We start from the raw sequence: 25,664 nt of genomic DNA, 5'->3' as shown, positions 1-25,664 counted from the left end.
AATGTGTTTTGAGTGATTAAATGTGGAGAAGAGTTGAATCCATCCTAAGAGACTATCTGACAGCTAGCATGGGAGAGATGCTGCCACAATCAGCAGAGTCATTTACTTGCTCTTCAGCTGATCACATAGTATAAGCAAACCTGACCATGACCATAAGAACTGTCCAGAAGTCCTGAGAATTTGTGAGCAAACATTATGTATATTGTTGATATAATACCTAATATCATTTAGGTATTATGGATATTTATTGCATAGTATTATGGTGTTTATTGCACAACATTACTGTGATAATAGCTAACTGATACAAGATACCAAACATGTACAAAATAACCAGTTCCAGAAAGCTCCCAATAGAACAAATACTCATAAAATATAAAATCCAAAATTTAGCGTTTTTAAAGTAAAAAAAAAAAAAAGGCTGTGTTAGATGCACAGTTGTTTAAAAGAAATAATAACTAATTTTGGATCAGCAATCCTTATTTGATTACCTGCTTTGGCTGTGAAACAACTATTAGCTTAGAAACATTCTTTATCTGTTCAGGAATTAAATGTCCTTACCTGTAAAATGAGGTTAACAATAACCACCTTTCAATCTAACTTAAACTGTTGCTATCAGAATCCAATTAGATGACGTCTGCAAATCTGTTTTATAAGCTGAAAATCATCACAGTAAACACAAATGTAGCAGTAACTGTGATGTAGTCAGCAAGTAACAGACTTGGAGTCAGAAACTGTGGGTTAAGACAGAGCTCTGCTATCAACTAGCTGTATAAATTTGAGAAATTTACTCAGACACTCTGATCCTCAATATTTTAATTTATAAAGTGTATAACATACTAAGTTATCAGGATAATTGACAGTTAAAAGTGTGAATACTTAATAATATCTTAATAAATATTTAATAATTATTATGACTATTAAGTTCCAGAAATCGCTCAAAGGAATAAGCAAAAGAGATACTGGGTAAGAGAAAAGGTTGGATGATAACACACCAAAAATAGTCAGCTATTTCTTAGCATATGCTGAAACTAGGGACATTACAGCTCTGAAGAGCCTTCCCTTCCTTTGGCTTATAGTTTGTTTGCCCTTAGTTAAGTAGTAAATTGTAGGTGCAGCAGCTACTTGCTAGAGAAGCTTATATTGAATAATGTTAAAGAACACAGTTTTTAAATCACAAAATGACTGCTTCTTCAAAAGTATCTACTTTTCTTACATACAAAAATGTGTTATTTTATTTTTAGTATGCTAGAATGAGGAAAGCCTTTCTGAGTTTGATACAAATCATAGAAGACCTAAAGAAAAGAATGAATTTTATTGTTACTGAAGAAATTGTAGGAGAAAAAACAATGTAAAAAATGTCAAAAGACAAAAGGAAAACTGGGTAAAATATCTGCAATATAATAAAGGATTAAATTATTTAATACATATGAGCTCCTACAAATTGACAAGAAAAAATACATGAATAACGGGGCAAAGGGTATTAAAAAGAAAATTCAAAGAAAGGAAAATATAAACAACTTTGAAATTTTAAAATATTCAATTTCTGTCATAAAATGATAAATGGATTTTAAAACTATGAAAACATTTGATAAGACACTGTTTTGATTAAAATGTAGACAAAAGGCTCTCTGGTATAGTGATAACAAAAGTATAACCCAGTATACACAGTATAGCGTCACTGTGCAATATTCCATCAAAAGTTTATATATATATTACACTATTTGATCAAGTAAGCCCATTTGTAAAGATAGAGTTGTACATATGATAATTTGCAGATGAAGATGGAAATCCTTTGCAATATCATTTCTGGTAGCAAAAGATTAAGCAACATTAATATTCCTCAGTAGATGGCTGCATAAATAACGTATGATAGTCACAGAGTGTAATATTATAAGGCCACATAAATGAATGTGATTAATATGCATGTGCTGATGTGGAATAACTTCCAATATTTTGTAAGTTGAAAACAGCAAGATGTGAACCGTGTGCATGATATGCTACCATTTAAGTTAAAAAATAAAAGATTTTTCTAGACCTATGTGATGGTAAATCACAGAGTACGTCTTAAAAGATTAATGAAGGAATGCTGTTACTTCTGCCATGGGAACTGGTGATGAGTTCAGGAGTGGGAAGAAAACTAAGTTTTACTTTATTCTGCATAGGTTCATTTTTTTTTAGCATTTGCATATATTTCCTATATAAATTAATTAGTTTTCTGAATGAAATTTTAAACTAATAATAGAAGAAATTTCATATCACCTTCTAAGAAATACTCATAAATAAAACAAGAATTGTTTGGGCATGACATATATGCTGAGCATGGTAATTCAGCATAACAAATACTGTAAAACATGCTTTCCCTTCAGGAGAATTCATATTTAAGAGATCATTTATTGCTCTTACTTTCATGCCCTATTTGAGAAAGTATATTCTCTTGAACCAAAAATTATTGCCTTCTCTGTTACAACTGAGTAGAAAGAAATTTTATAATAGAAGAGCTGGATTCTACTCTTGCCTCTGCTAACAATAAAAGGCCATCACGAAAACTGTATAGGTCTAGCTGTCTTGATTTTTTAAATAAATAATTTTGGTGATGTGTTTGTTCTAAAATTTTATTTGTGAATAGTCATAAAATATTAATTGCCTTATTAATAAATTAACATTAATATTAGCCAAAAGAAACTTCAAAGCAAACAGCTTTCATAGAAATAAAAAGGCTCACTATTATATGATAATATGAACAGTTTGACAGATAAAATATAACTCTTAAAATAGTATATGCCCAGGGCTTCCCTGATGGCGCAGTGGTTGAGAGTCCGCCTGCCAATGCAGGGGACACGGGTTCGTGCCCTGTTCCGGGAGGATCCCACATGCCGCGGAGCAGCTGGGCCCACGAGCCATGGCCGCTGAGCCTGCGCATCTGGAGCCTGTGTTCCGCAATGGGAGAGGCCACAATAGTGAGAGGCCCGCGTACCGCAAAAAACAAACAAAAATAGTATATGCCCGATAATAGATTAAAAAATATATAAAGCAAAACTTGACATAATTAAATGGAGAAATTAATAAATCCATGATTATACTGTGTGAGTTTCAACCTTAACCCATTCAAACTGATAGAAAAAATTATAACAAATATAATGAGAACCACAAAATAAACACAAAACTCAACACACAGGAAATATATAGAAATTGGTGCCATCAAAATAGAAGGCATATTCTCTCTAAGTACACATGAAACATTTAACAAAATGATCATGTTCTAGTCCACAAAGTAAGTCTCAAGAGATAGCAAAGAATCAAACTAATAATGAACACATGCTCTGAGCACAATGAAATGAAACTAAAAATCAACAATAAAGACTGCTAAGCTCCTCATATGCTTTAAACTAAAAATAATTACTAAACAAGTTCTTGACTAACAGGACCTCAAATAGGGAATTCGAAATAGAGATATTATGGCATCAAATGTGTAGATTAAAAACCATGAGACAATTAAAAATTAATGATATAGAGAATAATCTCTAAATGGTGGAGTAAGGACTTCCAAAAATTTTCTCCTCTATAAAAACAATGAGAATACCAGCAAAATGGTCAAAATTATCTTTCTTCTAAACTCTAGAAATTAACCAAATTCTAGTAACAATCCAGTGAGTGTTTATTAAGAAAAAATGCTGAATATCATTGAGAACAGCAAACTTCGTAGCATTTTAACATGCATCAATCCCAGTTACTCAGCCATTAAAAAGAATGAGATAGGCCTTCCCTGGTGGCACAGTGGTTAAGAATCCGCCTGGCAATGAAGGGTACACGGGTTCGAGCCCTGGTCTGAGAAGATCCCACATGCAGCGGAGCAACTAAGTCCACACGCCACAACTATTGAGCCTGTGCTCTAGAGCCCGTGAACAACAACTACTGAGCCTGTGCGCCACAACTACTGAAGCCCACGCGCCTAGAACCCGTGCTCCGCAACAAGAGAAGCCACCGCACTGAGAAGCCCACACATTGCAACAAAGAGTAGACCCCGCTCACTGCAACCAGAGAAAGCCCCCACGCAGCAACGAAGACCCAACGCAGCCAAAAATAAATAAATAAAATAAATTTATTTAAAAAAAAAAAGAATGAAATACTGCTATTTGCAGCAACATGGATGGACCTGGAGATTATCATACTAAGTGAAATAAGTCAGACAAAGACAAACATATGATATGTTTACATGCAGAATCTAAAAAAAAAATGATACAAATGAACTTATTTACAAAACAGAAACAGACACACAGACTTAGAGAATGAACTTATAATTACCAGAGGGTAAGGGCTGGGGGGGGAAGGGATTGACTGGGAGGTTGGGATTGACCTATACACATTGCTATATTTAAAATACATAACCAACAAGGACCTACTGTATAGCACAGGGAACTCTGCTCAATATTCTGTAAAATAACCTAAATGGGAAAAGAACTTGACAAAGAATAGAAACATGTGTATGTATAACTGAATCACTTTGCTATACACCTGAAACTAACACAATACTGTTAATCAACTATGCTCCAATATAAAAGAAATATTAAAAAATAAATTAATATAAAAAAACAAACATGCACCAATCATGTCTCCCTTTCCCCAGCTTTGTGGCAGCCTTGGACACAGACAGCCCAGAAACCACCAGAGGGGATAGATGGGTTTTGGAGCTCCCCCAAAAGCCCAATCTCCAGGGAATTGTTCAATGGGGAAAGAAGAGTGTTTTCAAGAAATTGTGCTGGGGCTTCCCTGGTGGCACAGTGGTTGAGAGTCCACCTGCCGATGCAGGGGACACGGGTTCGTGTCCCAGTCTGGGAAGATCCCACATGCCGCAGAGTGGCTAGGCCCGTGAGCCATGGCCGCTGAGCCTGTGCGTCCGGAGCCTGTGCTCCGCAATGGGAGAGGCCACAACAGTGAGAGGCCCGCGTACCGCAAAAAAAAAAAAAAAGAAAAAATGAAATTGTGCTGGATTTCCACATGCAAAAGAAAGAAGATCAAACTTCACATCATATATAAAAATTAACTCAAAACGTAGTGTAGACCTAAATGTAAGAGCTAAAACTGTACAACTATTAGAAGAATACATAGGAGTATATCTTAATGACCTTAGATTAGGCAATGGTTTCTCAGCTATGACAGTAAAACACAAGCAACAAAAGAAAAATAACAAGTGAACTTCATCCCAAAAAAAAAAGAACTTTTGAGCTTCAAAGGACATCAAGAAAGTGAAAAGGTGAAAAAACAACCTACAAAAAAAGGGGCAAATTATTTCCAAAGCACATATCTGATTAGGGACTTGTATCTAGAATATGTAAAGGACAATTATGACTCAAAACTAAAAAGATAAATAACCCAGTTTAAAACTGGACAAAGGTCTTGAACAGGCATGTTGTCCAGGAAGATACACAAATGACCAATAAGCACAAGAAAAGATGCTCAACGTTGTTAGTCATAAGGGAAAAAAGTCAAGCACAGTGAGATACCACTTTGCACCTGCTAGGATGACTATAATAAAAAAAAGATGGACAGTAAAAACTGATGGAAATTGATTGTGTAGAAACTGAAGCCCTCGTGCATTGCTGATGGGGTTTTAAAATGAAGTAGCCACTCTGGAAAACAGTTTGGCAGTTTCTGAAAACGTTAAATATTGAGTCACCATATGACCCAGCAATTCCATTCTTAGTTTTCACCCAAGAGAAATGAAATGCATGTCCACACAAAAACTTGTACATAAATATTCACAGCAGAATTACTCATAATAAGCAAAAATTGGAAACAATCCAAATGTCCATCAACTGATAAATGGATAAACAAAATGTGGTATATCAATACAAGAGATTTTTATTCTACAATAAAAGGAAATAAAGTACTGATGTATGCTAAAACATGGTTGAACATTGAAAACATTATGACAAGTGAAAGAAGTCAGTCAGAAAAGACCACATACTCTACGATTCCATTTTTATAAAATGTCCAGAATAGGTAAATCTATAGAGACAGAAAATAAATTAGTGGTTGTCAGGCCTGGGGTAGGGGTTGATGGGGAGTGACTTTTAATGCCTGTGGGGTTTGTTGAGAGGGTGATTAAAATATAATAATATTAGATAGCGGTAATGGTTGTATCGCTCTCTAAATATACTATAAACCACTGAAGTGTATACCTCAATGTATCTGTTATAAGAAAAAAGAAATATGGTAATAAGTGTGGAAATTTATAAAGAGTAAAAAACTGTACATATACTATTTTTAGTTCACTGTTAACTAAAAATCATATTTTTTTTTACCTCATTCAGATAATCTATATAACTATCCTCAGCTCTGAAAACTTTTCCATCTATATAAGGAAAAACAATGTAACATTCTGACAATTTAATGTTTTCCTTCTCTGTGTATTTGTGCTAGTTAAATAAAGTTGAGAATTCATCCATTAAAAATTAACATCTTACTTAAACTCAATAATTCAGAAAATATAAAAAGAATTAACGCAAAGAAATTAGAAAAAATAACTACAGCAACTGATAAGATAGAGAAAAATAGATTATCAAAAAAACCCAAAGTCATTTGTTTGAAAGATTAATAAAGTATAGATAAACCTATGGCAGGACCAATACATATACAGGTAGATATACATATACATATACAATATATGTACAAATTAACAATAGAAGGAATGAAAGTAGGAAATAATTAAGAATATATAAAATAAAAAGATAGAGTGAGATATATACTTTAATAATATATGAAAATAGGTAAAAATAAGACTTTTTCTGGAGAAATGTTACCAAAATTTCATATATTTCACAATTTTCATGTATTTCAAAAGAACTATAAAATAATTTGATTCAACCTCCACTCTGAAAAAAGCACAGGTCTAAGGGACAGAAATAAGCTTATAAAAGAGACTGTTCAAAGGCATCGTGGGAATCTGAGAGCACACAGTACATAGAGATGGCCTGGATCTTTGGAATGGCTTGTAAAAGCTCTTGCTTTGGAGTCAGGAGGAATGAAGCGCAAAAGCTCTTCTCTAACATCTCTTTACCACAAGGCTCTGGGCAAATGAAGTAACCTTCTGTGTCTCAGTTTCCATAGGTATAAAATCAGAGAATTAATAATATCTAATTGGCTTCTTGTGAGTTATAAATAAATTACCTATGACATTTTAGATGCTTGATAAATGGTAGCTATCAGTAATATTATAATTAAATTTAAGAAATTATTTATATGGAATTTGGGATTAACATATACACACTACCATATAGAAAATAGATAACCAACAAGGACCTACTATTGTATAAAACAGATAACCACAGTGAACTATACTTAATATTTTGTAATAACTTATAAGGGAAACAAATCTGAAAGGCATATATATACATATATAAAACCGAATCACTTGGTTGTGCACCTGAAACTAACACAACATTGTAAATCAACTACACTTCAATAAAAAATAAATAAAAATAAAAATAGAAAGAAAAACCAGAAAGGAAAAAAAGAAATGATTCAGAGGTGGGAGTTTTGAATAGAGTATAGGATTCAGATTTCCAGAGAGAATGTAGAAAATACTGTCATACTGAAAAGTCATAGATGGCAATGAGCAGCGTACATGAAGGAGGTAAAATGAAGTCATATACGTGAAAGTACTTTACATTCTTGGCCATGATGCATTTATTATCATTACTCATGACAAAACCATAAATAATGTGCATGGAGTGGAAACCCACAGTGGAAGACAATGAAACATCAGATTGGAGAGATTAAATGAACAAAAATGAAGAAAGCCCTTAATGTCAGGCTGAGGATATGAGGTTCTTTTCATAAATAATGAATAGTTACTTTTAAAATCATGAATGGAGACTGATATGTAAAACTCTCACTTTATTAAGATAAATAAAGGAATGGATGGCCAGATTGTAAACCACCACAGCTTCACTGCCCTGATCTCTTCACCTTTATCTTCCATTATTCCCCAAGGTAGCCCATCTGCTTAACATCACTTTATTCTTTACTATATGTCTGAGCTCTTTTCATCAATTCTCATCTTCCAGATCTGGGTTACCCTCTCCATTTTCAATAAAAATATTATATTCCTTCAACTTTTTGATATTTTACTTCTCACAAACTGGAGAAACAAGAGGATGATAAAAAATAGGCTGGAAAGAAGACTGCCATGATCATTACAACTGCCTGGACTGTGCTGTGGCACAGATGCTTTTTTTTTAGAATTAAAGTTTGGGTGCAATAAAAAAATTTGTTTAAATAAATAAAAAATGGAGTAAATGGAGCTCCAAATCAACTATAACTCAATACAAAAATATAAAGTAAATGGGGCTCCAAAAAATAAAAAAAGTTTGGGTGATGGACACAGTGTACTGCTAGGTGATCATTATGTTTACGCAGTTTTGTATTTACATCCATGATCTCTTTCTTTAAAAAGATATGTTTTAAAATAAATACATTTATAGAAAAATCTTTTAAAAAACAAGCGATTAAGAACAAAGAAATACATTGGTGGGTAAATCTAACCTAATTCAGGCTAAAAGAAAATAAAAGGGAGATGCTACAATGTTCTTTCCAATGTTACTAGAAATATGCTGCAAATTTGTAAGTAGGCTACTACCAAACAGCAAAGAAACCAGAGATAGAAAAGAAATGCAGTCAGTAGCAATAGTCTGGGTTTTCATAAGTAAAAAGAAAATACTTCAGAGAAAGGTGATTAATAAATTATGTATTAAAGAGGGAACATGTAAGGCACTGATAAAATAAAGTATCCAGGTACCCAAGAGAAGTGAGATTTATTTTTATAAAATAAAAAAAAAGATTATAAAAATAGTATTTTGAAAATAATTATAGTTAACTAATAAGATGTTAAAAGTTAACTTAGAGAAAATAGAGTAATCTCAGCAATTCAGCAAATGGCAGAGTGTAAAGAATTTAGGAAGGGATGATTAGAAAGAAATAAGAGAATATGAGACAACTACAGAGGAAAATTCAGGAGGAAAAAAATGGGCGAGTCATGCTTCTAATTTGTGGCATAAAGAGTACTATTATTTTTTATTTTTAAAATGTCAAGAAGAATAAGCACAGATATTGCATTCAATAAAGAGAACACATTTTAAAAGGAAGCACTCAGCTTAAGAATGATGGGGAAAAAGAACAAAAGAACAAGAAAAAAGAAATTTTACTTTTAAAGTCCAATAATCAATAGTCAATTCATTTTTATTGAATTATGAATCTGCTGTAGGTTTTTCAAAAAGAAATGATATGAATAAAACACAGAATAAATTTGTTTTATGTATGAAAATTGGTTTAATCAAAAATAAGTTTTAATACCTAACAAAACCTCTATTATCTGTAACAATATAAATGCTAAAAATGGTATTTAATACACTGTATGTTGAGGAAGGGATAAATTACCAGCAGGTTAAAGTTTCCATGTAAGAAAAGCTCTGTACTAACTTTAAAAGGTAAAATATACTTTTGCTTCTCTGTCAAATTATAAACAAAGCCAGGTGTGAAATACAGCAATCTTAACAGTGAGAAATGATATGGTACTATTAGAGTTTCTTTCTAAGCTGAGGGTAGAAGGGGTCAATTCCATTAGAAGAATTATCTTTGCACCTGGTAAATTATATTCAAATGTTGAATTGTTCTAATATTCAGCTTGAGTTGTGATTGATTTCACAGAGTACAAAGCCACTATAATAAGTCAATCATTTTGTCATCTGTATCCAAAAACCAGACCTAGAGCCAATTCTCATGTAAAACATGATTATAAATATATCTGAGGTCAAAGTTTGATCTATCATTTTCCTACTCCAAACATGTATATGAAATGGCTATTTTTATTACAACAAACTGCTATTTTTTTTCAGCTTCTCATGCCAATTACATTGTGCAAGAATTTTGAAGGAGAAAGAGTTAGATAAATGTTTGTGAAACTTATGCCTCTAGGACTCAAATTTTAACAGCTAGGAAAACACAACTACAAGACAACATTTGAAATAAAATAAGAAAATAATTTAACATTCCCTGAAAAAAATCATGTTTTTAATTGCATATTATTTTATTGGATACTATGTAAAACACAAGAGAAAAATCTATAACTTGATTTCTGACTTCAAGATGCTTATTACTTTATTGGAGAAGTAAAGAGCAAAGGAAGAAGATAGAAATTAAAAAAGCAAATTAAAAAGGTGACCACATATTTTCTTGGACAAATTCTAGATATAGAAAGGAGAAATAAGTGGAGAGTAAGAATATTTGGAAGAAGACTCTATATTAAAGAAGAAAGATTTGACCTAGTAGGTTTTAAAAAATATCCAGGATTTTTAGAGACAAAGAGGGAAAGTACAATATAAGCAGAAGAAACAAAATGAAAAAAGTTTATGATGTATGGGTTCTTAGGAGCCTGATGAAGCCTGGGTACTCCTAATCAGAAATTTTTAAAGACTACAAAAACAGTAAGAAAAAAGTAAAAAAAAAAAAAAAAAGTATCAAATATATTCAAATACAATTATCAAAATTCAAAAAAAACAATTTTTGATGGAGTAATATATGTACTTTTTAAAATTAATGCATTCAATAACAAGATTGAGCAGTGGGTCTAATGACTCCCATTACTGAAGTAGCAGTGGTTTTCAAAGCCTGAACATAAGTGATATTTTGCGATATTAGCAACAACTTTAACGTGATATGAATATGCCTATCACTTCTATTGGAAACACAGTCATAGTTGCTGCTAAGAACTGGTCTGTGGTATACATTCACAGCTGAAAGAAATGTTAACCTTCAGTGAGAGATTAAAGAAAATAAAGGTGTAAAATTTTCCCTAACAAACTTCATGGACCCCTTCAATTCTATCCATGGACCTGTAAGTGTCCTGTGACTCAAATTAAGAATCTGGAGAAGACAGTGGGAAGCCACCATTCATTAAGCACCTAATGGGTATAGGGCACAGCAAAAAGTGCTTCATGTTATTCTTACAGCATGTTGTTGTAATGGGAATTGATATTTGAAAGATGAGAAAACTAAGGCTCAAGGAGTTTTAGGTAACCTGCCTGCAGCCACATACATAATGAATGCCATTTATAGGATTAGAGTTCAAATTTCAGATTCCATAGCCTTTGTTTGCTTTTCCTACTGTGGAATATGATCTAGAGAATCAGCAGAATGTCTTAAATGGGCAATCAGAAGATGAACACAGCCAGAGCAAGGAGTTGTTTTCAAGAGTAGTAGAAATACAGTTGGAAGTGTGGGACAGGGCCAGTCTTTGGAGGGTTCTAAACATTCAAAGAGAAATAAAAGTAAATGCTTTGGAGCATACAAAAATAAGCGCCTAGGGAGGAAGATGACAAAAACAGTTACTTAAGGAAAAGATAATCAGATGGACTGTAATGGTAAAGGATTATTGTAATATTTTCTGTCCAGAAGATTTTGAAGTAGGTCTAATATGACACATTATACTTAAATGCCTTTTCTAAAATTAGTTGTACCCATTATTGATTTTCTGAGGTGTTTTTGCATTTTTTATCAATATCTATTCTTAAATATAGCAAGATACACAACACACATATCACTTGCTATTCTTAAATATAGCAAAACACACATCTACTTACTGACACTTGTGCAACTTTCACCATCCACATCCAGCTTCCACCCTTCATAACATGAGCACTTGACTGTGTGCTTGTGTTGCTCACACACTTGACTGCACTTCAGATGGTTGCTGCAATAATCTACAATTTCACATGTTTTATTGTCTCTGCTGAGTTGAAGTCCTTCAGGGCAAGAACAGACAATTCCTCTTCCAGGAACAACAGAACAGTGGTTGCTACAGCCTCCATTGTTCAGTGAACATTCATCTATAAAAGGAGAGGAACAGATTATAGGGCATCATCAATTGTTTTGCTCAATTAAATACTAATCACTGAACTCAATTCTCTAAGGCTGGAATTAGAGAAAGGATATTATAAATGAATGGAGAAAGCACTCTTTAGATTTTTGTCCCAGAAGTTGGGGTAGAAATGATGAAAGAATTCATCTAATGACCAAATAGAGTTCTATATGACAGAAATTGGGAATGGAAGATTTTCATTTCTATAAATCTTTGGAGTACACTTTGTTTTACTCCATAGAAGTAAAGTGAGTTCAATGTTTCCATTATTACTGGAAAGATTATGCTGAGCCTTTTAGCAGTTATGCAAAATCAGTTTTTGAGGGCTTCCAAAAGGGACTCACATACACTGGTGATCTGAAAATCTGACTTATCTCAGTGTTTATAAATAAACAGGCATACACACACACATGTATGTATTATATCTATATATCTTTTTCTACACCTATAGTGTGATTTATAATAATAATCCAGAATGGATTAGTTTGTCCTTTACTGGCTACAGATATTTATTTATTTACTTTTATTTTCTTAGATATTTATTTTTAAATTAGGTAAATTATACATTGTACTTCATATATTGGTTATTATTATTAATTCAATGAGGCTATGGAAACATAATAAATAATACACAAAAATACTTGATCTGGCATTTTGGCTGAAATAATCAGCAAGTAGACTTGTATAAAGAAAGAGAACTTCTCTTTCAGGGCACTTATAGTTTATAATCACACATTAGATATATTTATTTATCATTCTATTTCATCACAAGATTGTAGGATCCATGAGGGTATGCAAAATATTCATTCTGTTTACCATGTATATCCCACAGCTAGCATAGTGACTAGCATAGAGTAAGCAGTTAAAAATATTTGTTGAATAACAAAATTTAACAAAATCATCCAAAAGCACACAACTGCCCCTAAATTGAGCTAGTATTTGTCCAACTGGGAAATTTCAAGATGTCATATTTACGCCCTTGACAAAAATAGCAAATAATTGTTTTCGCAACCATGATATTACCTATTATTATATACTATTAGGTGCATAGTAATAAGGCCAAAAGAAGCGTTGTCTTTCTCTACGTTAAAAATATGTTTGAGTAGTTGTCAAAGATTGTTCAGTTAGGTGTGTTTTGAGACATACTGAAAAGGAATGTTGTTCAATGATTGGCGAATTGCAATAATAATTACTTATATACCTCGAATATTTCCTGTTCTCTATGGAAATTCATCCAGCTCAAAAAATTGGACTGGAATGTAAGACTTTCAAAAATATTCTCTACACATTTTAAACTTCTGTATGGGTCAACTATTCTTCACATTTGTCACCATAAAAGAAGTTACAGTAATAAGAAAAGAAAAATGATTACATTAACTGTTTTCTCTAAGAATTCAAGTTTGGCATTATTTTAGAAGAAAAAAACATAGATTCATTTCTTGGTTCCTTCAAATATGTTTGGTCACCTGTAATCATAATCATTTCAAAACAGCAGACGTTTCAAAATCTTTGCCCCATTTTGTTCCATTGACATTCTTTTTCAAGAGAATTACTGTAAAGAAATGTCATCATACACAGCGGGTGAAAAAAATTGTTACAATGCTTTTAGCTTATTTCAAGTACGACTGTTCTCTCAGCATTCAAATGTCTCTTTCTGACACTACCTGTGGAATTAAATCCTAGATTTAAGGATAAACAAAATTCACGTTGAAACTCTACAACTTAATATATAAATTTAATGGCAATATTTGTATGGCTAGCCCCTTGTCAATTTTCCCTTAACCCTAAACCTATCATTAAATCCTGCAGCTTCTTTTTAAATTTTTTGCTACCCGACAAAGACTCTCTCATTGACCAAGCTTTAGTCAAGCATCTCTGAACCCTCAGTCTTGGCTGATAAAACTGCAGACTCTCAGCACAATTTCATTGTCTAATCCTCTCCCCAAACCCCTCTCCCCAAGCCAATAAGAGACTTAGACAAACACTAGCACAGTTTTTAACAGCTCATGGCAGCATCCCTAAAATGACCTCAGCCCTCCTTAAAGTATCTTCCTGAGAAAGCTCTATGACTCCATGATGCTGCAGAAATCTACTATTGTTTTCCCTCAAACCTGATGATAGGAAGATAGGGCCCTGAGCCCCATCTCAGAGCAGTTACTTTAGAAAGCTTGCAAGATAAATCCTTTCTCTGTACCTTTGAGATGTCAATCATCTACCACTCAGAACTGTTCCTCCCAACCCCAGGATCTGAAAGTCATCTTTTTGAAATGCAAACATTTAAGGAGATAACTCTCTCACCCTTACTCCCAACCCTGTGGGTACCTTGCTCTGACTTGTACCACTGCCTCCAGTCATAAAGATATGAGAAGTTTGTCTCTTCTCTGGGATGAGCACCAATTAACAAACCCAGATGGCCTAGTCACATGGGCCAATGCCCCATTAACACCCCTTAGTGCCTTTCCCATAGCACATTCCAGCCTTTAAAAAGCTTCTCATCTTTTGTTTTGGTGAAGCTGATTTCAATTAATATTGGATACTCTTCCCTATTGCAATAGTTATTACGGAGTAAATATCACTTTAACTAGTATCCAGTTTTATCTTTGACATACCCTTATAACAAAAATCAACAGTTAACTCCCTTCTTGAATGATTGAAATCTCTTCTTATTTCTTTCTTAAGTGCATATGTCTTTCCTCTTTAAATCACTTAAAATTCCCCCTGAAAAAATAATCTCTCCACCAGGATTCAACTTATCTTCTTGAGCTCTCTCTTTTCTTAAAATTTTATAGACCAGATTTATTTGGAGAAAACAAACAACCTCACTACCCAAACGATGGATGTTTACATCTCAAGACACCTCCCAAATACTGTCTACAGATTACAAGTAATTTTCATATATTTTACATGTATTGAGGAAGAGGATATGAATCAATCCCCGTTTTTGTTTCAACGGAGAGTAGGGGGATAAAAAACAGCTATTTTAGATACAACTATTTGGAAGGAGTTGACATGAAGAGGGCAAACCCTACATTTTCACCATCTATAGCAAATGGTTTAAAAAACCCTTTCAACTTTGGGTATCTTTCTCTAAAATCCACTCTTTAGCTACAAGTCAATTCATGCCAATTATTTAAAGTTAATTCACTTGGTATATCTTTCATGTCCACCAGGTAAATGATTCATTATGCCCATTGCTGCAGCACTCAAACCAACATCCCCGCCTGGCTGGACAGGGCCTAACCTAGTATTGGTTGGAAAAGGATTTGAAAACAAGAGACCAAAGTGTCATTTCCCTACAGGAACCAATATTGCCGACCATCTACAAACTGACACTACAAAGGTGCACATAAAAGCACCTTTTCAGAGGAAAGAAGAGCCTTCTGCAATGCAGTCAATTCCTTGACCAGTGATTGTTTTTGTTTTTCATTGTTCTAATTCTCCCTCAACTTCACCTGATAAAGGACAGAGTATGTGAGTTCAATATGCCACAGTGCTGCAATCAGTACAAAAATGTCTTTTTATCTCCTCTGGTACTTCCACACCTAGCTTTACTGTGACCTTTTCCACTCCCTGTAATCATTTAAAATCTTTGAGCAAGACTTCTTAGCCAATGAGTACAGTAGCTTGATAAGCAAGAACTGATTTTCAATCTTGAAGTAGACAGAGAAATGAATTCAGAAGAAATCCCCTTTTCTCTTTTATTTTCCCAATTTAGGGAGCAGAGAATAGGAAAATAAGGCTGCATTTTCTTATGATTCTCTTCATTTTTCTTAATGACTGTATTTTCTCTTCTCCACCTTTTATTTACTTCATTTAACCCAAAGGGTGAAGAAAAGATGGAAAAGCACTAATTTATTTCAAGAACTGTAGTGCATTAAGTATTATTACCATGACTTCCTAATAGATATCATCTCCATTTTTTTTTATAAGGAAACTGACAATTCCAGAAATTAACCACCTGCCTAGGTGACTTAATTGAAGTAATTGAAGAATAGAATTCAAACTTGTCAAAATCTCATTTTTTTCTATAATTATACACTTTCAATTTTAAGACTGTTGACAGTTTCCTTCTTTTAGAATTGCTCTTACAAACTTCATGAGCAATTCTCATACATGGTAATGTAAGAGATCTTTCCATCCACCGAACTACTCCACCAGGGAGAACAGGCTGGGAGAAAAAGAAGTGAATACAGATAAACTGTATAAATAAAGTCTGTCATCCTTTAGTTGTAATTTTTTGGATTTAATTTTAGGGTTTCTGTTTGTTTAAATGATAGCATCACTGAATGAAGACTGTTGCATTTACTGTTTCAAGGTTGTTTTACAGAATCACAGACTATTTGGAAGAAAGGATGTTTTATTACATAAATTTTAAAAAGAATAATAGTCTTTTTTATATCACTCAGTATGCTATTAATGCTCAATTCAGATCAATATATGATAACTTTAGGCTTAAATGTAGTTGTCTTTCCTATTTCCAATCAGGCAGGTTCATCATTTCCTAAAGTCATTTTCTCACAGCCTCAAGTCATCCCATTATTGTTCTTATCATGCTATAAATCTTCGTCATTACTCTATTGATGTCACCTTCAGTATTATCTAGAAAGCATATTTTTAAAATCTCCTTGCGAAATCTCTGATCTCCCCACAGAGAAGGAAATATAATTGCTTTATATGTGCTGGTGGCATAAGGAGATGGCTAGTGAAAAGTGATTTTATAGCTCAAAAGCTATCACACTGAAATCATCATTTTAACTAGATAAAGCATACTAAAGAAAGCTACTGTAAGAAAACTAAAAACTTCTGAGAAAATTATATAAAATCAAGTAATATTCTATTGATTTCATTATCCAGTTTCTTCCTTTCCTCTTTTTAAAAAAGGTTTCTGTTGTAATGATCTGAGTCCTGACAAAATACATTGGGTGGTAGTAAATTTCATCCCATAGTTTAATAATAACAGGAGTCTTCTCTTCTGAGCAACTCACTGACAGAATATAATCAATTCAATTGTGGGAACATCATTGACTATTCAGAGATTTAAATGATGAATGCAGCTGTACAATTGTTAAGTTAGTTGGATCAGGTAGCCTTTTCTGCTTCATTTTTTGAGATTTCTGATCATATTTAATTTTTTAAATAAATATACAGTGCCTGTAAAATGTAAACAGGATTCAACCCTAAAAGTTACATTTAAAGAAATGACTGGAAGGAACAAATGCTACTATAATAACTATCAGCTAGTGGACTAAAAGGTTCTAGTCTCCAGAAAGAAGCAATGCAGTGAAACGTGCAATACCACAGAGGTCGCCTTCGTCAGACCCATCAGGACAATCCCTTCTCCCATTGCAGAGCTTCTCTGGCTGCAGGCAGACCGAAGTGTCATTAGCACAAGGGTACTTGGGTGGCCCACACAAGAAACTGTCACAGTCATCTTCGTCTGACTGATCTTCGCAATCGATATCTCCATCGCATACCCAGTCTTTGTTGATGCATCTCCCTTAAGAAAATAGCAACAACATGCATTTAATTTTTGCAATTAAGCCACTGGAATAATGAGTAGTCATTGTCTTCAGTCAGAGGCAGAACAAATTGCCATTAGCAAGAAATCTATTTGCTGATAGTTTGACATTTTCATGACAGCATTTGAGTAGTTCTTGTCCTCATTGTAATAGTATTCTTAGTGTTAAAGCCCTGATATTTTCTTTAGTTTCAAGTTATTGCCTTACCCTATTTAAAAATAAAATCTGTAACTCATTGAAAGTTTAATTACTTTTAAAAGCAAATTTTATTTATAAGTCCTTTTCAGTGCCCTAAATTTAGATAGGTGCTATCACTGTATTTTGGAGACCTAAAATTAAGCAAATGCTTTATTTTTGAAGGTGAAGATGTCCTTCTATTTACATTTATAACCTTGGCAACTCAACTCCTCACATTCAGACTTATGTACATGCCCTTTCATAGAAGAATGTAAAATGTTACTAAACATTTTAGTAGCTAAGATATATACAGACAAAATTTAGAGAAATATGTTCTTTATTGACTTTGAAAGAAAAAAATGAAGTGATTATTGTTTAGCCAGAATGTTTCAAAAGTAACAATGTGAAATTCCTAGAAAGCAATGTATTGACTATGTAAACTGTTTTTGTTCGTTGCAAATTATTCTTCCTTTCCAGAATATTTGTAGTTTTCTTCTAATTAATCATCTTTTCTGAATTATACAATGTTAATGTGTAATGTGAATAAAAAATGTTCCTAAAGATAAATACTGGTTATCAGTTGACTACACCAACATCTCATAAAATGAGTGGGGCAAATAAAAGGGAAATGGAAAAATGTTAGGTTGTATATGTCCAAGAGTCATTACGTATTTAAATGTCTTCTTCAAACTCAAGGCTACTGAATTTTAAAATATTTGTGAAAATATGTTTTATTTATAGAAACATATTAATAATTCTCTATGCTACTATATATCAAATAAGAGAAAAACAAATGATCAGTTCCACAGTTAATATAAATAAATTTGATAATATTCAACATTTATTGATCAAAATACTCTTAAAATAAAATGAATTATTTTATTCACATAAAATGAACACTTTATTAATGAATTTGAATATAAATGGAGGAACATTATAAAATTTTGCTTTAACATCATAAATAAAACTAATAATGTTATTATTTTATATTGCCTGGAAATATTATGTAATATAATTAGACAATAGAAAGAAATGAGGTATAAAACTAGAAGAGAATATCATTACATGCAGTTAATATAATCACATAATTATAAATCAATAAAAACTAAATAAGAACTATAAGAAACTAAGAATTTAAAATATATGTAGCTAGTTTAAAAAATTATACAAAAATCAATAGATTTCATATATACAAAGATAATATAGTAGAAGAAAAGGTCAACCAAAAAATCTACCATAAAACAAAGTATTTTGAGTTAAACTACACAAAAATTGTATATAATTTATATGAAAATTTAAAAGTTTATAAAGAAACTCAAAAGAAGCCTGGAATAAAGATATAGTTTGGTTTTAGAGAGGAAGATATATTAAAGGTATTATTTTTCCCCTAATTAATACCATCCCAATAAAATAGTAACAATATTATTGTAATCCCATGAACTTATCCTAAACTTAAGAAAATAAAACTGCAAATATCATGAGGATTCTTCTAAAAAAAATAGAGGAACACTAATGAGTAGGAACTATATATGACAGGAATTTAGAAGTGTTTTAAAGTAACATTGGTTAAATTTTTTTCATAACAGGATATCAATAAGCATCAATAATTAAACAGCACAGAGACATGAGAAGTACAGTCATTTATGTACATGGTTTTAATATACAAAAACTGGCAATTCAAAATAGTAGAGAATAAATAATTACAAAATTAATAATGTTAGGATTGTTGATGAGCCACCTGGAGGAAAAAAAAATGCTGAATCTTTACTTGACCCTTACACCAAAAAAAATTATAGACAGATCAAATAAGTGTTTTAAAATAATAACAATGATAATACACATTCTAGAATAAAACAGCTATTAAAACAAGAACATTACAAACATAGAAAACATAAAGGACAAATTGACAAACTTAAATACTGTCCACACTGAGCAATAAAATCCATCTACAGAGTCAACATAAAGTCAATAAAACAGAAAAAAAATCATTATATTTGACAAAAAGGGCATATTTCTTTAAAATAGAAAAGCCTCATAAATCAATATGATAAAGATCAATAAACCAATATAAGTGCAAGATTCACAATGAATCAATAATGGCTTACAAACGTAAGATGTTCAAAAAATCTTTCAATTAAAAAAGTAAACAAAAACAGCAATATGATAGCATTTTTTCTCTCACATTGATTAAGATTAAAAAGTTGTATAACACAAAGATAGATTTGACAAGGGTATAAAAAAACAACCCCAGTGTTGAAGGGGCTGCAAATTGGGATAATCTCTCTGTAGGCCAATATTAAGAAATCTAGTAAATTAAAAATGTATCAACTCCTCACCACAGCAATTCTAATTTTGGAATTTTTTTCATTGGTATATTTGCCTGATGTGCAAAGATGCATATGCAAGGGTATGTGTTGCTGCTTTGTATATATTAGCAAAAGTCTGTTAACAACTTAAATCAGCATTGCAAGACTGGTAACATCAACTACAATGCACCCATACATTGAAATTATACACTTGAGTGAAAAACAATGAGATAATTCTGCATAAATTAAAATAAAACAATCTTCAAATCATGTTAAAAAAAAAAAGGCCTACACCTGAGTTTGCTGTAGGCTTTCTTTTATATTAGAATAGAATAATCTGTTTATCAATATCTGTGACTATATTTCCATACATATGTCAATATAAGCACATGCATAGGCTTGTCTCTACATGAATTCTTTCTGGAGGGTTATGCAGGAAATAATGAAAAATGATTGCTTCTGGCGAGGAAGACAAGGTGCCTGGAGTAGAAGCCAGACGGATTTTTCATTGAATCCTTTTGTGTTATTTTGTTTTCCTTCCACTATATTTCCATGTAACTTTTCAAAAAAAATACTAGCTCATTTTAAAATGATAAAGATGAAACATATACACATATGCCACAAAGTCAGATAGTTTCTACAAATACAGAGGTTACTCTGTGCCTTATACTTTCCTAGGGAGTTTAAGTAGTATAAGAAAGTCCTAAGACCCGTTCCCTGTCACCAAGGAGTTTATAATCTAGTTAGCAAGACAAGATCAATGCATAATACATATTTGTAGTCTAAAATATGACATCCTGTACTTAAGTATTAAATTGTATGGGATCATCTGCAAGTATAATAGAATGAAGGGAGAATTCAAGAATAATATAGTAATTTCCATTTTTAGTTTGTAAATCAAGATGCAGCTTACATTTTCCTCATACACACCCCATAATGACATTCTTAACCACTGACTCCAGAATGACCCTAAAATTGTTTCAACAAACCCATCCATAAATCACTATCAATCTTTTAGAGTCAGAGTAGCAGTAAAGCCTATTTGCCACCCCTGATCTAAATGCTGCCTGGAAAAGGTAAAGAAAAATCTTATGCAAATGACTAATAACTTTAACATAGATTATGTTACCAGAGATATGAATAAATATGAATACGTAGCTTAGATAAAATGTACAAATTTCAATAGCTCTCTCCTCCCACTGATTTTGCAGGGGATGTTTGAAACTTAATTGCTTTTCCCTTTCTTGTTTGGTTTTCATTTTTATAAAAATGTAGATAAGAGAGTACACCAGGTATGGTAAGTTTAGTTAAATTTCTATTTCATACCCATTAATTGAATAAAACCCAAAAGCAAATTACCTTAGTAAATATGCTTAAAGAGTGTTGATTTTTACTTGATTTGTATCAAGACAAATACTTACATAGTGAAATCACTGGACATAACATAGTAAAAAGTAAAGTATTACAACTTCCCTTGTTTAAGCTCCTTCCTTTATATATATAAGAAAGTTGAAACTCAGGTCAAATTAGTATTTTTAAAACAAAATAAAGATTAATAATTCTAAAATGTGTTACAGAAATTATACACATCCAATATCTAAAAACACAAAATCTTTAAAAATAACTTTTAAAAATATTGTGCACAAATAAGTTCAAATAACCAAGTAAAACAAGTTCAAATTGTCTTTACTAATTCTTCTTTAAAGAGATATCACAGGTTAAAAAAATATTTGGTGTTTATTATCAAGTTGAGTTCTACATAATATTTTCTGATTTATTTATGAAGATGTTTTCAACTTGATTCTTACTATGTGTGCAAGACACACTCTTCTGGGAATTGTAGTTTTGTCCTTTGAGCAAAGAGAATAAGAACGGCCAAGCAACAGCAGCAACAAAAAACAGAAATAGGAAAAATCAGCATGTTGGTATCATGGCAGTTACTACAATCACACACACACACATACACACACACACTCTCTCTCTCTCTCTCATACACACACTCAGGACTTTGTAAGGACTATTTTGATTTGTGTAACTTTGAAATATACAGTTTAGGTCTAAAGTCAGTAGAAAGTCAACAGCTATCGGAAAACGAAGAGGTCCTATGAATTCCTAGAAAATGTGCTGCTTTCCTCAAATAAACTTATATGATCGCTTCCAAAGTTCCTTTTCTCTCTGTTAAACTGTTTTGGCTATTTTTAAAAAATAGATTTATTAATTTGTGAACTGCTTGACTGTCTTTTGTCTTTATGAAAGACAACACGCTACAAGAGGACAATTTCTGTCCTGGGATATGACTGGCAGTTAATATCAAGAATATGGGTATGAAGAAAAGTGAATCTTAGAAAAAATCCAAAGGGATTTACTTAATAATATGATTTTTTTGAATATTTGTTTTTGAAATACAATGTCTTTTAATTTGTATACTACTAACCTTTAATCCCACATACATATTTATTTCTCTAACAATGTTTGGCTTTGATTCAATTCACCAAATATTTATTGAGTATTTTGTACCTGTCTAGCTACTGAACACTGTAGGAAAATTGGAAAGACAAATTCCTGACCTTGTGGAGGAATAAGTCGAGTAGTGACAAACGTTCTATTAAAAACAGGATGAGATAAAAAAAAAAGCCTTATAACAATTACAGAGTGCTATGGAATTTCAAGGAGCTAGAAAGATGTATGATTGAAAGGCTGAGGAAGAGAAAGCTTTACTAAGATGTTATTCGGAAAGGGGTTTTGAAGAGTGGCAGTGAATAGTAGATACGGACACAAGAAAAAAGGCATTTCATCCAAACAGCTGTCTTATCTGTATAGTTTTAACATTCAAATACATACCCTCTGCAAAAGCAAATAAAAGGAAAGAGAGAGAGAACAATTTAATAGTATGGTACTTTACTGCTGCTACTCAGTGGGAGTGTGTCAGGGCATAGATGGTGAAAGTAAATCAACTCTCCCTTAATTTGGTCCCTCTTCCATTTCTGAGTGAATGCACTATAAAATTACATTTTGTACATTTATTCTTTGTTTTATGCTAAATATTTTCTTAATGATACAGCTTTATGTACAAATTTTCATCAAAACTGTATATATAGAACCATGTATACTGAGTTTTGTGGATGATTTTCAATGGTAATTTTGAATAGGCAGTTTTAACTTTATTTGTTGAATCTAACCCACATATAAGATGCAATTCCTATATAAATGCATAGACAGAGCAAGGGTGGGACTTGCTCCAGAGGCAGCAATAAAGCAGTTTGGGACTACAGTTCATGAAATGTTGATTCCTAATTCAAGAGTGTCTCCTAATCTTACAGTGGAGAACCACTGAAAGATTTTGAGAAAGTCTGTGATCAGGTCCCAGCTTACGAAGTAAGGGGAACCTAAAAACACGTGTAGAATGGATTGAAGATAATAATTGTCAGGGATAAAAATAGTAGACGACACAAAGGTCTGAGTGAGATACAATACAGACTTAACCTTAAGCTCTGATGTGTGAATGGAAAGAACAGAATGGGTACTGTTAAGAGAAACTATAGAGGTAGCATCAGTAGGACCTGGAAAATTATTACACGCTGGAAGTGTCAAAAGGTAGTTTCTGCTTTAAATTTAAATGTTTAGGAGAATGAAGATGTTTCTAACAGAAATAGAGGAGAGAGGAAGAATTTCTGGCTTTGGCGAGAAAGTGGGATGTTGAGCCTAGCAATGGAAAAAATGGGTTTGAAGCGTGGGGTTCAACATCAGTGACAGAAATTTGGGAGGCATTTACCTGGAGGTGATGGTTGAAACTTTGGGAACAGAAGAATTTGCTATGGACACCTTACAGAAAGATGAGAGGAGTAAAACAGAGAAATTAAGAGAAAAATCTGTGCAATGTCTGAGATGGATTATGTATTCAACAGATATTTTTAAATTAAATATAAGGGATAGGCAAAGGGAAAAGGAGCAAGGGAAGGTGAAATAAAAATAGAAATCTAAATGCTGAGTGGAAAGAGGACAATTCAATATGAGATTTCATAAGGAAAATTTCAAGGAAAGGATATGTATTGGAGAGAAAGGTCAAGTATTGCAGAGAAAGAAGTCACTATACAGTAGTAACAGTCAAAGGTATTGTTAAGTTCATACTATGTTCTAGGCACTTTTTGTACAGTCTATTGGTTATCATTATTAATATCTCTATTTTACAGATCAGAAAACTGCACCTTAGAGAGGTCTGGTAATCTATGCAAACTCACGTAGTTACTGAATGGCAGAGGAGGACTCAAGATTGAGAAGAGGATGCGCTGAAAAATCATTCCTGGTGACAACTGAAACAGCAATTTCCATCAAAGGCAGGGAGAGGATGTTAGACAGCAAAAGGTAAAAGAATGAATGAGAAAAAAGACATCGAGGTACACTACACAAGATGATTCAACGAAGGGAAGGAGGAAGACAGGAAAACTGATAAAATAAAATGTTTTTGAGGTTACTGTGCTAGGTATATTTACAAAGAGAAAGAAAAATTAGTGTAGAGAAAGAAATTGAAGACATGAGCAAGAAAAATGACTAAGGTCCCATGGGACATAGGAGGTCACAGGATCAACGGCTAAAGAAGACACCTTCTTGGCAGAATGGAGGGTATTTCCTACTTAAGATACAGGATTAAAGGAGGAAAAGAGTAAGTATACAGCAAAGTGTTTAAAAATGCCAGTGGGAGGAATAAAGAGAGTAACGTACAAGGCTTATAAGAAGCTATATGCACAAAAAATCTATTAGATTTAGAGCACATAGACAATGGAGAGCTCACCATGTTATTTCATCAGAAATAAATAAAAGTATACCATAGGGTCAGTTACAGGAAGGGAAAAAAAAGTGCTCTATTTAGAAATTCTTCATATACAATCCACCATATAATTTTAACAAAATCACTATTCCATTGTAGGATAAGTTTGGTTCTAATTATCCAGATTGATTTTTACCATAGATTAAACTCACCATTTCACTTTTTATTTACTGATACAACAACGGGGTAAGGGGAAAAAAAACAAAAACAAAAAAACCCAAATAAACCTAAACATAGAAAAGAATAACACTTTGCCATTCACACAAGCCCACAATGGATTTTCATTACATGAGAGGATCAGAACAGAGGATGATGTTTATGAAGCCACCGTCAGAGTTAAATCCCCTTGTGTGCCAGTTAGTTTTGTTACATTCTTCTGCTAAAGACTACTTCATCCTTAACTCTTAATTCAACCCTGGGACCTTACTTGAAAATGTATGTTACTTTTTCTAGTGGAATCTAGAGTGAAAGGTTATGGGTCAACACCAATCTATCACTTGGAAAGACAGTCAGTCATAAGGGGAGACTGTACAAGTATCACACCTCTCACTCTTTTTCCCTGGCCATCATTTCCCCCATTCAAAGACAAATATTGACTACAGTTTCTTGTGAAACCTTCTAGAAATATTCTTATTATAGAAAAAAATATACTTGTATTTATTTTTTTATTTAAATAATATTACATACTATGCCCACTAATATGTTCATTGATTTTTCACTCAAAATTTAATCATAGGGAAATGTCCATGTCAGTGTATTATAATGATTTCCATTTACTAAATTGTTGCCAGGTATTCTACCACATGGATATACCATAATGTTTCTACCTAGTGCCCTATTTTGGGCTATTTAGGTTGTTTGTGACATTTAGCTCTTAAAAACAATTTAGTGGCAAATAGCATATGAAAAGATGCTCCACATCA

At 32.6% G+C, this 25,664-nt stretch overlaps 1 protein-coding gene across 1 annotated transcript in view; it reads right to left on the bottom strand.

Annotated features, from left to right (window-relative positions):
• The window catches only part of LRP1B (LDL receptor related protein 1B), a gene marked incomplete at its 3' end in the record, with an annotated part of 1,802,496 nt that overhangs the window by 631,542 nt on the left and 1,145,290 nt on the right, over positions 1-25,664 (bottom strand). Inside the window, exons 22-23 of the mRNA XM_082657914.1 lie at positions 17,211-17,411; positions 11,637-11,882 (exon numbers count right to left, since the gene is read on the bottom strand). Coding sequence (XP_082514040.1) covers positions 11,637-11,882; positions 17,211-17,411 — 447 coding nt within the window. The remainder of the gene's footprint in view (positions 1-11,636; positions 11,883-17,210; positions 17,412-25,664) is intronic.

This window comes from Grampus griseus (genome assembly GCF_964374135.1).
Source record: "Grampus griseus genome assembly, chromosome: 7".
In the NCBI taxonomy this organism is placed as follows: Eukaryota; Metazoa; Chordata; class Mammalia; order Artiodactyla; family Delphinidae; genus Grampus; species Grampus griseus.
This window is presented reverse-complemented; position numbering and strand designations above follow the sequence as displayed.